The 13,165-nt window shown below is 38.9% G+C and overlaps 1 protein-coding gene and 1 long non-coding RNA gene across 3 annotated transcripts in view; one reads left to right on the top strand and one right to left on the bottom strand.

The window, feature by feature from the left end:
* Window positions 1-13,165, bottom strand: part of DIABLO (diablo IAP-binding mitochondrial protein) — an 18,831-nt gene continuing 5,666 nt past the window's right edge. For both annotated transcript variants that reach the window (XM_070475247.1, XM_070475248.1), the window contains 3 exons: window positions 10,759-10,869; window positions 10,189-10,285; window positions 1-885 (listed from right to left, as the gene is read on the bottom strand). In XM_070475247.1, the coding sequence (XP_070331348.1) occupies window positions 686-885; window positions 10,189-10,285; window positions 10,759-10,869 (408 nt within the window). In that variant the 3' untranslated portion in view covers window positions 1-685. The remainder of the gene's footprint in view (window positions 886-10,188; window positions 10,286-10,758; window positions 10,870-13,165) is intronic.
* The window catches only part of LOC139037787 (uncharacterized), a 13,946-nt gene continuing 11,649 nt past the window's right edge, over window positions 10,869-13,165 (top strand). The window contains exon 1 of the long non-coding RNA XR_011490686.1: window positions 10,869-11,142. This is a non-coding gene — a long non-coding RNA (uncharacterized lncRNA). The remainder of the gene's footprint in view (window positions 11,143-13,165) is intronic.

Genomic DNA, 13,165 nt, shown 5'->3' on the forward strand with positions numbered 1-13,165 from the left:
TTTTCTCTTTTAAATGCAAAAAAAATTATTTTCCTTCAGATACAATAGAGAAACTCCAAGCAAAAAAGGAAATGAGAAGCGTGTGTTGGAGTAAGTCCTGTTGTGAGCACCAGGTAAACACCGCATATTCAGTCCCGTAAGAACAACGGACTTCTGGCTCCTCAGCCTGAGATATCCTTACAGGGCACTGAGGCCAGAAGGCATTAGAAACACCCAACACAAAGAAATCTTATAAACAGGACAGTCTCCCTTTTCCCCCCAAACTCACGTCCCTATGGAGGAAGCAAATACTGAATCATATTAGAAAATGTAAATAAGATGGGAAAACTGAGGTTAAACAGTTACTGAACTTGTGGACATGACAGAGAAGGCCCCCTCTCTCTGGTCAGGTTGGTGAAATGCTCTGGGTGGAAGGTAAAAAGATGCATGGATGGGTGAGAGGGTAACTCTGCTGAGTGGAGTGAAATGTTAAGTAGGGTGCTATTTAACCCATGGGCTAAGAGCCAGGTCCAGTACAAGCCTGAGACGGTGGGGACAGGGGTCAGGCACTCACAGCGACCTCTGGTCTGATGGGCCCGGGCAGGACCTGCCACTGCCTCTCTGTATAGAGGAAGCCGTGCTAACCCAGGGCCGGGTGGCGTCTGCCCTTGCCTTCCCCAGGCTGAGCGGGCAGTTCTGTGGGGCCTCAATCCTCACGCAGGTAGGCCTCCTGCTCCTCCGGCTCGGCCCTCTCATTCCCGTCCTCCTGGGTTTTCTGTCGGAGTTCTTCTGTCTGTGCTTCTGCCAACTTGGTTTCTGCCTTCTGGGAAAGCTGGCGTACCTCCTGCACCTGCGATTTCACCAGCTGGATGTGACTCCTGGCTGTTATGGAGGCCTGGTCCGCGCCTGCCGGAAGATGGGCCATTTATGCTGAGTGGACACAAGGAAAGCCTGGGGACTCTTTGTGGTTGTACCTGAGCCCTCCCCGCAGAGTAGAGAACCTTCTACCTATACAGGTCGGTTTTCCTCTCTATTGTCAAAACCCTGGCATTTTCCTCCAGCTATCAGCAGTCATCATAATTATAAAATGCAACTCCCACAATCATCTTTATAGCTGCACAACTCTTAGTATAGGCTTTTTAAGATTTTAATTTTTTAAACTATATTCAACTAATAAATTTCTACCTGACAAATGAAGAGATCACTAACAAAATTGTCAAAGCTCTATCTTTTGGAAGTTTAAAGAGCATCTTTCTCATCCTTTAAAATGTTACTATAAAGTAACATAATTAATACTAGATGGGCTGCTGTTCAACTCATGAACCACTAAGGCCAATTAATCTTTTTAAAAAATTACTGTATTCACATGGAATACACAGTAAAAAATTGACTCTAAATTGACATAATGGCATAAACAGTATTTACTGAACACATTTTGCAGTTTTATTTTTGAGTGCTATCATTTTTTGATACCCGTTGCTAGTGTATTTCATCATATGAAAGTGAGTCACTCAGTCGTGTCTGACTCTTTGTGACCACATGGACTACACAGTCCATGGAATTCTCCAGGCCAGAATACTGGAGTGGGTAGCCATTCCCTTCTCCAGGGGATCTTCCCAACTCAGGGATAGAATCCAGGTCTCCCGAATTGCAGGTGGATTCTTTACCAGCTGAGCCACCAGGAAAGCTCATATAGATGTGCATATTTAATTCATCTACAGAACACTCGAGCAGTTCTTTCCTATCTTACTGCATTAAAGAGAACCTTTAGTACAATGTTAAAAGGAAGTGGAGAACAGCAGGCACCCTTATTTCTGACATTGATGGAAATGTTTCTTATATTTCACTATGATGTACGGCTACTTTTATCATCTTAGGAAAACTATAGTTGTACTTAATTTAGATTTAAATCATAAATGGACACTACATTTTACTGAAGCTTCCTGGGGCATACATTGATATGATTACAGAGGTGGCTTTTCTCCTTAAATCTACTGTAGATAACCTTAAGCGGTGAATTAAATGTTGGTAGGTTTTGGGGTTTTTTCACTGTATGTACATAAGACCCTTTAAACTATATTTACTGAAGTCGAGTTGATTTACAATGTCTTAATTACCGCTGCACAGCAATGTGACTCAGTAATACAGATGTTCTTTTTGCAAATATTCTTTTCCATTACGGTTCATCATAGGATACTGAATATGGTTCTCTATGTAATGGAGTAGGACCTTGCTGTTTGTCCATTCTATACATAAAAGCTTTTACCTGCTAATCCCAACCTCCCAGTCCATCCCTCCCCCAGCCCCTCAGCAACCAGCAGCCTGTTCTGTGTCCATGTTTGTTTCATAGATAGGTTCATTTGTGTCATATTTTACATTCCACATGTAAGTGATATAGTATGTGTGTTTTTCTCCTTCTTAGTATGATAATCTCTAGTTGCATCCATGTTGTTGCAAATGGCATTCTTTCTTTTTTATGGCTGAGTAGTATTCTGCTGTATATATGTACCCCCATCTTCTTTCTCCATTCATCTGTTGATGGATATTTAGGTTGTTGCCATGTTTCGGCTATTGTAAATAGTGTTGCTATGAACACAGGATTGCATATATCTTTTGAATTATAGTTTTGTCTGGGTACATGCCCAGGAGTGGGATTGCTCCATCATATGTAGTTCTTACTTTTCTGAGTCATCTCCATTGTTTTCTGTAGTGGCTACATCAACTTACATTCCCACCAACAGTATACAAGGGTTCCCTTTTCTCCACACCCCCTCCAGCATTTGTTATTTGTAGACTTTTTAATGATGGCCATTCTGACTGGTGTGGGGTGGTACCTCATTATAGTTCTGATTTACATTTCTCTAATAATTAGTGATGTTGAGCATCTTTAAATGTGCCTGTTGGCCATATGTATTTCTTTGGAGAAATATCTTACATGTTCTGCCCATTTTCTGATTGGGTTTTCTTTTGTTGCTGTTGCTGCACTGTATGAGCTGTTTGTATATTTTGGAAATTAAGTCTTGTCGGTTCACACTGTTTGCAGTTATTTGCTACCATTCTGTAGGCTCTCTTTTTTGTTTGTTTCCTTTGTTGTGCAAAAGCTTCTAAGTTTGACTATGTCTCATTTATTTACTTATTTTTTTTTTTTGAGGTTCAACAAAGAGTTTATCAAAGAGGGGGAACATCCAGCTAAGACTAGAACCTCAGAAGGTTAGAAACACACCTATTTTAAGGTTTGCAGCCTAAACGTCAGATGGGAGTAATAAGGAACCCCAATGAAGGACTCCTCACATAGAATTCCATCACAAATTAACAACAGGTTATCATAAGTGAGGGAAATGGCAGTATAGCAGAAAGAATTTATTTTAACTTATACCTCTAATTAAGCAACATTTGAAACTTTTTTGTTTAGTGGAAAGTTTATCTACTGCTTAATAATAAAATACCCCCAAACACACACACACATATATATAACTCACATACCATTAAATTCCCCCTAAGGCATACAATTCAGTGGTTTTTTCAGTATAGTCACAAATTGGTCAGACCATCACCGCTAATTTCAGAACATACAGTGTCAAGTGTAAACTGTTAGTTGCTCAGCAGTGTCCAACTCTTTGCAACTCCATGACTGTAGCCTCCCAAGCTCCTTTGTCCATGGGATTCTCTAGGCAAGAATACTGGAGTGGGTTGCCATTTCCTTCTTCAGGTTTACTTTTGTTTTTATCTGTATTGCCTTGGGAGGCTGACCTAAGAAAACACTGGTATGATTTATGTCAGAGAATGTTTTGCCTATGTTCTCTTGATAGGTTTTTTTCCCCCCAATGTTGAATTAAAATTGTATTTTGAAGGTATATGGCTATTTTAAATTTATGTCTATCCACAAGTGATACTGAGCTGTAGGTTTTTGTTCTAGTGCTAGTCTAGTCCAGTCTGGGTTCAGGCCTATGGTGGCTTTGGTGGTGGTGGTTTAGTAATCAAGTTGTGACTTACTCTTTGCAGCCCCATGGACTGTAGCCCACCAGGCTCCTCTGTCCAGAGGATTTCTCAGGCAAGAGTAGCTATGCTCAACATCACATAATTATTAGAGAAATGTAAATCAAAACTATAATGAGGTACCACCTCACACCAGTGGGTTGCCATTTCCTTCTCCAGGGGGTCTTCCCAACCCAGGGATGGAACCCGTGTCTCCTGCATTGGCAAGCGTATTCTTCATACCATGGAAGCCCATGGTGGCTTTAGACAGTTATAACAGTTGGGAGCCTTGTCATCATTGTCTGGTACACTTCCTGTAACACAGGATTTGTTTCGTGAAGATTTGATAAAACTCTCGCACAAAACTACGTGGACTTAGTGTCTCATTTGGGGGCACAGATTTTTTTTTTTTATGAAAACTGCTTCGACTTTTGTGGCTGCTCCTCTTGCTTTGATTCTTCCTGGGCCAACTTAGGATTTACATAAATATCATAGTATTCTCTTATGATTAAAAAAAATTCTCTAACAGCCCTTTCTGGGCTTCCCTGGTGGTCCAGTGGTTAAGAATCCATTCGCCAATGCAGGGGACATAGGTTTGATCCTTGGTCGGGGAAGATTCCACATGCTGAGGGGTGACTAAGCCTCTGTGCTACAGCTACTGAGCCTGTGCTCTAGAACAAGAGAAGCCACCACAGTAAGAATCTTGAGTGCCAAAGACCGTGCACCAAAGACCCAGTGCAGCCAAAAATAGATAAAGCTATAATGGCTCTTTCTGATGTTACTTCTGCTCTCAAAGTTATACTTACTAAACCTTATTTTCTTTATTCTTGACAAGGAACCGGGTTTTTTGCCTTTTTGACTATTTAGTCTTCTTATACCTTTTATTTGGCACTGTCTGAATTTGCTTGCTTTTCCTAACTTTCTGGGCTAAAAGTTTATTTTCAGGACCTCTTGGCACAGGGAACATTACCTGTCATTTATGGTTGCTGTGTTTGTATTTATGACATGCACCTTGAAATAAGGGGTGCGCTTCTATTTAAGAGCTACTTTGTCTACAACGCTCTAGGTCTCTGCTATTAATGAGACTTGTTATGATAGTTCTGAGTACTTTCAAATTTCCATTTTTGTTTATTGAAGTACAGCTGATTTACAACAGTAGAGAAATTTTAGGTGTACAACATAACTATTCACAACTTTTAAAGGTTCTAAACCACTTAGTTATTATAATAATATTATGTACAGCTCTATTTCTCGTGCTGTACATCTCTGTAGTTTATTTATTTTATACATAGTAGTCTGTACCTCTTCATCCCCTAGTTTGATTTTTTAGATTCCACACGTAAGTGATATACAGTACTTGTTGGTGTCTGGCATTTTACTAAGCCTAAACCCTGCAAGTACATCCAGGGTTGCAAATGGCAAAACTTCATTCTTTTGTGGCAGAGTAGTATACACACACACATCTTTATTAATTCATCTGCTGATGGACACTTAGGTTGCTTTCAAATCTTGGCTATTGTAAATAATGCTATGAACATAGGAGTGCATACATCTTTTCAAATTCATAGTTTAGATTTCTTCAGATATATACCCAGGAGTAGAAAGTAATTAGGGCTTCCCAAGTGGCGCTAGTGGTTAAGAATCCACCTGCCAATGCATGAGATTTAAGAGAAATGGATTTGGTCCCTGGGTTGGAAAGAGCCCCTAGAGGAGGAAATAGCAACCCATGCCAGTATTCTTGCCTGGAGAATCCTCACGGACAGAGGAGCCTGGCAGGCTACAATCCATAGGGCTGCAGAGTTGGACACGACTGAAGCAACTTAACCCACATGCACACAGCACAGAAAGGAATTGCTGGATCATACAGTAGTGGGTTTTTTTGGCTGTGCTGCACACAGCAAAAAGAAAAAAAGAGATTGTGGGATTTTAGTTCCCTCACCAGGGACTGAACCTGTGCCCTTGGCAGTGAAAGCGTGGAGTCCTAACCACTGGGAAGCCACGGAATTCCCAGTTTTCAGTTTTATTATTTATTTTTACAATTCTTTTAAAAAAATGTTTTGAATAGTTGATTTACAATGGTGTGTTAGTTTCAGGTGTACAATAAAGTGAATCACCTGTACATATACATCTATCTACTCTTCTTTAGATCCTTTTCCCATATAGGTCACTACAGACTGTTGAGTTCCCTGTGCTATAGAGTAGGCCCTTATTAGTTACCTGTTTTATATACAGTAGTATGTATGTGTCACTCCTAAGCTTCCAATTTATCCCTACCCTCAACCTTTTCCTCTGAAAACTATAAGTTTGTTTTCTGTATTTGTGACTCTATTTCTCTTTCGTAAGTAAGTTACTTTGCTTTTTTTTTTGGTTCCATGTATAAGCGATACTGTATACTGTTTTCTCTAACTTGGCTAAGTATGACTCTCTCTAGGTCCATCCATATCGTTGCAGTATTATTTCATTCTTTATTATGGCTGAGTTATATTCCACTGCATATATGTACCACATCTTTCTCATTGCTGTAGCTGCTCCTATTGTGGAGCATGGGCTCTAGGGCATGTGGGCTCAATGACTGCAGTTCCCAAGCTCTAGAGCACAGGCTGAGTTGCTCCTTGACATGTGGGATCTTCCTAGACCAGGGAACAAACCTACGTGTCCTGAATTGGCAAACAGATTGTGCCTGTATTTTTTTGAATGATGGTTTTCTCCGGATATATACCCAAGAGTGGGATTGCTGGATCATATGGTAGTGCTATTTTTAGTTTTGTAAGGAACTGCCATGCTATTCTCCATAGTGGTTATACCAGTTTTTCATTCCCACCAATAGTGTAGGAGGGTTCCCTTTACCCTTTCAGCATTTATTGTTTGTCATTTTTTGATGACGGCCGGTGTGAAGCGACATCTCATTGCCGTTTTGATTTGTATTTCTCTAATTAGTGATGCTGAGCGTCTTTTCATATGCTATTGGCCATATGTATTTCTTTTTTGGAGAAATATCTACTTGACTGTTCTGCCCATTTTTTGATTGGGTTTTTTTGTTGTTGCATTGTATGAGATGTTCGTGTATTTTGGAGATTAATCCTTTGTGGGCTGCTTCATTTGCAAATATTTTCTCCCACACTGAGGGTTTTATTTTTGTTTGAGTTCCTTTACTATACAAAAGCTTTTATGTCTAATTAGATCCCATTTGTTTTTATTTTCATTATTCTAGGAGGTGGATCAAAAAAGATATTGCTGCAATTTATGTCAGAGAGTGTTCTGTGATTTCCTCTAAGAGTTTTATCATATCCAGCCTTACATTTAGGTCTTTAAATCCATTTTGAGGTTATTTTTGAGTATGGTGTTAGGGATTGTTCTAATTTCATTCATTTACTTGTAGATGTCGTTTTCCCAGCACCACTTCTTGAAGAGACTGTCTTTTCTCCACAGTATATTCTTGCCTCCTTTGTCATAGATTAGTTTGACCACAGGTGTGCAGGTTTATTTTTGAGGAACCACAATACTGTTTACCACAGTGGCTACACTGTTTTACATCATCACCAACAGTGTACTAGGGTTCCCTTTTTTCCACATTCTCACCAACATTTGTTATTTTGATCCTTTTTGATAATAGTGATGCTGACAGGTGTGAGGTGATAATCTCATCGTGGTTTTGATTTGCATTTCCCTTAGCGATGCTTAGCGACGCTGTGTATCATTTCATGCACCTGTTCGCCATCTATATGTCTCTGGAAAATTGTTCAGGTCTTCTGTCCATTTTAAAATCAGGTGTGTTTTTTATACTGAGTTGTGCAAGTTAAATTTCCATTTTTATTTTTGGTGAGGAAGGGGATATCAAGAAATATTTCTGAGTCTTTGTCACTTAGCATAAAAATCAATTTCTGTACATGTTTATATACTATTTGTATTGGAAGAGTTTTTTTTTTGGGGGGGGGGAAGGGCAACATTTTGTATTCAATATATATATATTTGGTCAGGCTTTAAAAAAATAAATCCTGTTCCAACACCTAATTGCTTTTTTTATGTTTTGACCTGTGATCCTGAGATGTGTGTAAAGCTCAATTTCTCCTTGTAAATCTATCAGATTTTGCCTTATTAGGCACACATTTCAAGAATGATGTCTTGATAAACTGTTCCGTCCCTTTTAATGCTTTCTGTCTTGAATCCCTCTTCTAACACTGCTGTCACCTTTTTGCTCAGCTTTTTTTATAATATTTCAGTTTATCTTCTTAAAATACCCAATCTTCCTATGTGTTGTTTTAGACGTGCCTTTGTAAACACTTTTAGCTAGAATTATTTTTTAATATGAAGTATCATTTAATAAGTAAATTTATTCTTTATTGTGATTACTGACGGTTGAATGTGTTCCTTTACTCTGCATTTTCTAATTAACAGGCTTTACTTCTTCAACCTTTAGCCTTAACTGGATTTATTAAGTTTTCTTTGTGCCCTCCCCCAATTCTCCTGAAGTGTTTAACAATGTCTAATGTTAAGCCAATGTCTCCCTTCTCAATGTCTCCCTGTCTCAAACAATGAAGCTTAGCATGCTTTCACTGCTTTCCCAAACTGATATGATTACTTAAAAATTTAACATTCAGAGCTTCTGACAAGTTGTACTAAATCTTGTTCATTATTTTTGTATCGCAGGTGCTTCTGATTTTTTTTTTTTGCAAAACACTTTTTCCAGAAAGCACATGCAGCTGGTAAACCTTGAGCCTCTGTAAAGGTCTTTCATGCTTACATTTTAATAATATTTGAATGGTTACTGATTTGTCACCTTTTATCTTAGGGTTGCAGATATCCTTCCTCTGGGGCTTTATCTTATGGCTCAGAAGGTAAAGAATCTGCCTGCGATGCAAGAGACCAATGGGTTTGATCACTGGATCAGGAAAACCCCCTGGAGAAGAATGGCTACCCACTCCAGCATTCTTGCCTGGAGAATTCCATGGACAGAGGAGCCTGGTGGGTTACAGTCCATGGGGTCACAAAGAGTTGGACACTACTGAAAGACTAATACACACACACACATATACTTCCTTTGTAAGTATTCTATTTTTTTCTTATAGTTCTCAGGATTTTTCTTTGTATATTTTACATTCTGAATTTTTTTTCTTTTCATTCTGAATATTTTTTTGCCATGTGAGATACACTTATATTTTAAATTCTGTTCAGAACCTTTGTGAGCCCTCTCAGTCAGTTCTGGGAAAATGTCTTTTTCTTAGATAATGCTTGTAGCTTACTTTCCCTCTCTTCCTGCTAGATCTTAAGCTGGCCTAGCGAGTGGCCAAAGCTGCCTGGCGATGTTCTCAGCAAGTCTCCCTCTTCACTGTACCTGGAAACCCTGCTCCCATCTTTGGTGTGCCATTAATGCTACTTTACGCTTCTGTTGTTTCGTTCTTCATTCCAGTCCTGTTTGCAGAATCTGTTGATTCCTTGGGCATTAGTTAACTAAGAATTCTTTCCGTATTTACTTAAAACATCTTTCACATCGTTAAGATTTCAGAAAACAAAAACATTTTAACAAATCAGTTTCTTAAAAATTTTTATGGTGACATAGTTTGGGACCATTCAGGTAAGATGTCAAATGAGGATTTCCCTCAAAATACATTAGAAAATCATTCAGCCTCAAGCCCACTGGATGGACAGTGATGGTTAAAAAACCCCTGGTGAATGGGGCACCATTCTATACTGGGAGGCACTAAGGTAGAGAGGATGACGCCCTGGCTACCAGAGACAAAGGCTTTAGGATTTGACCTAACTTGCTGAATCCCAGTTTGGCTGCTTATTTACTGGGTACCACAGCATGCTCGGTGAATTATTTAACCCCCTCTATCTGCCAGTTTCTTCATCTGTAAAGTGGGAATGATAATAATAACTCCTACTTTAAAAGAACTGCATGGATTAAAAGTATCTATAAAATGTTTACCACAAAGCCTGAGATATAGATAATATTCACAGATTATCTGGGCTGTTAAAAAGTAAAATCCTAACTATTTGGAAGCAATCAAAATTTCTAACTGACAGTTTTACTATTTTTCATTTTCGAGATACCACCTAGCTTCTACTGGTCTGGTCTGCAAGGGCATTAATTTTTTCTTTGTGTAAATGAAAACAATATTGATTAATATGTTGGAAACGGGAACATCTTCTCACAAAGTAAGAGCCACAGTATCCCTCATTTTTCAGCTAGATGAAAACTCCAACAGCACCTCTACAGTAAAAACTTTAACCTACCAGTTTGGTAGGCAGCTTCTGCTGCCATCTCTGAAAGACTGACGGCAGCCATCCAGGTGGTTTCCAACTTCAGGTACTCTTGCTGTTTTGAAGTCATCTATGAGTTAAACAAAAGCACTTCAGACAACATGACTCTTCATTAGTATTAAGCACATTTAAATGGACTTCTTCAGTTCAACAGCAGTTTGAGAGAACTGCTGCTGCTAAGTCACTTCAGTCGTGTCTGACTCTGTGTGACCCCACAGATGGCAGCCCACCAGGCTCCCCCGTCCCCGGGATTCTCCAGGCAAGAATACTGGAGTGGGTTGCCATTTCCTTTTCCAATGCATGAAAATGAAAAGTGAAAGGGAAGTCGCTCAGTCGTGTCCGACTCTTAGCAACCCCACGGACCGCAGCCTACCAGGCTCCTCAGTCCATGGGATTCTCCAGGCAAGAGTACCTGAGTGGGGTGCCATTGCCTTCTCCGGTTTGAGAGAACAGTTACTGGTAAAACACCTTCATTCAATAATTTAGATACCACAATGAGGTAAGAGCACTAACACAGAAGAATCCAAGTAACTCTTTGCTTACCTCAACTCTGGCTCCTATAATCACCTGCCACACTTCATCTTCCTCCTGTGAATTCATTTTCCCAAGTAAACTTGTGTATTGTCGGTACAGAGAAATTAAGGTATAAACAGCCTAAAAATACAGAACAAATTAGTGAAATAAGTGAGGCATATTAGGGTGAGACTTACATCTCAATGTGATGGAAGTCCCATTGCTGCAAACTGGCTGTTCAGTCCTCCTGTCTCATTGAACCTCACCACTGTATGAAGTAAAGGTGTTATCTTAGGACATCAGTATCTCTTGTTAACTTTTGTGTTTTAAAATCTTGTTAGCAATTCACACAAAGAGAACAAAATGCAGATGGAAAACTCAGAAGGCTGAGAATAAAGCTACTGGAAAATGAAGGTAAAGAAACATATATATTACTTTAAATGATTCTGATTATCCATATACTCTATTAGATCAGTGACTTTCAATACTATCCTCACCCAGAAACCCCTGGTGTTGCTGGTAGCCCCAACTGAACCAGATCAGCATGCTCCCCCTGTCTTATATACTGAGCTGCTATATTTAAGATTTTTCTTTTAAAAACGGTTCCTGGACAGTGAGGCCAACCAGAGCCCCTTCCCTGCGGGTAAGTGTCCCATTTGCAGGGGCCCTACATGAAATGAGGATCAGCAAAACTAATTTAAAAAGATATATGCACCCCTATGTCTACAGCAGTCCTGTTTACAGTAGCCAACGTATGGAAGCAACCTAAATGTCCACTGACAGATAATGCGTAACGAGGATGTGGATATACAATGAGCCACAAAAAGAATGGAATGATGCCATTTGCAGTAACATGGATGATCATACTAAGTGAAATAACCCAGAGAAAGACATATATCACATATATGTGGAGTCTAAAAAACAAAATGATACAAATGAACTTATTTACCAAAAGAAACAGACTTACAGATTTGGAGAACAGACTTGTGGTTGCCAATGGGGAGAGGATGGGTGGGTGAGGGATGGATTGGGAGTTTGGGATTAGCAGAAGCAAATCATTATAGAAAGAATGGATAAACAACAGAGTCCTACTATATAGCACAGGGAACTAAATTCACTATCCTGTGATAAACCATAATGGAGAAGAATATGAACAATGTTTGTGTGTATATATACATACATATATATATGCTAAATATGTACGTATATATACATATATATAAACCAACCACTTTGCTATATAGCAGTAAATAACACTAAATCAACTATACTTCAATAAAAAAACTAAAATGAATAAATAAAAGTAATAAAGGCCATATATGACAAACCTACAGCTAACATCATACTCGATGAAAAACTGAAAGCATTTCCTCTGAGATCAGGAACATTTACTCAACACAGTTTTGGAAGTCCTAGTCACAGCTATCAGAGAAGAAAAAGAAAAGGAATCCAAATTGGAAAAGAAGTAAAACTGTCACTGTTTACAGATGGCATGATACTATACAGAGAAAATCCTAAAGGTGCTACCAGAAAACTATCAGAGCTCATCCATAAATTTGGTAAAGTTGCAGGATACAAAATTAATACACAGAAATCCCTTGCATTCCTATACACTAACAGTAAAAGATGAGAAAGAGATTTAAGGAAACAATCCGATTTACCACTGCAACAAAAGGAATAAAATACCTGGCAATAAACTTAAGAAGGCAAAAGACCTGTACTCAGAAAATGTAAGATACTGACGAAAGATATCAAAGATGACACAAACAGATAAAGAGACATTCCTGGACTGGAAAAATCAGTACTGTGGAAATGACCATACTATCCAAAGCAACCTACAGATTCAATGCAATCCCAATCAAATTGCCAAGGGCATGTTCACAGAATAATTGGAATAAAAATTTTACATTTTATATGGAAACACAAAAAACCCCAAATAGTGAAAGCAATCTTGAGAAACAAGAATGGGGCTGGAGGAACCAGGCTCCCTGACCTCAGACTACTACAGAAAGTAATCAAAATAATATGGTACAGAAATATAGATAATGGAATAGGATTAGAAAGTTCAGAGACAAACCCACAAAACTATGACCACCTAACCTATGACAAAGAAGGCAAGAATATACAATGGAAAGAAGACAGTCTCTCTAATAACTGGTGCTGGGAAAACAGGACAGCCACATGCAAAAGAATGAGAACACTCCCTAACACCATACACAAAAAATAATCTCAAAATAGATTAAAGATCTAAATGTGAAGCCAAATACTATAAACTGTTCAGAGGAAAATATAGGAAGAACAGTCTTTAACATACATCACAGCAAGATCTTTTTGATCCACTGCCTAGAGTAATGAAAACAGGGTCTAATTAAAGCTTTTGCACAGCAAAGGAAACCATAAACAAACTAAAAGACAACCCTCAGCATGGAGAAAATAT

The sequence above is a fragment of the Odocoileus virginianus genome, chromosome 12 (assembly GCF_023699985.2).
Source record: "Odocoileus virginianus isolate 20LAN1187 ecotype Illinois chromosome 12, Ovbor_1.2, whole genome shotgun sequence".
NCBI lineage: Eukaryota > Metazoa > Chordata > Mammalia > Artiodactyla > Cervidae > Odocoileus > Odocoileus virginianus.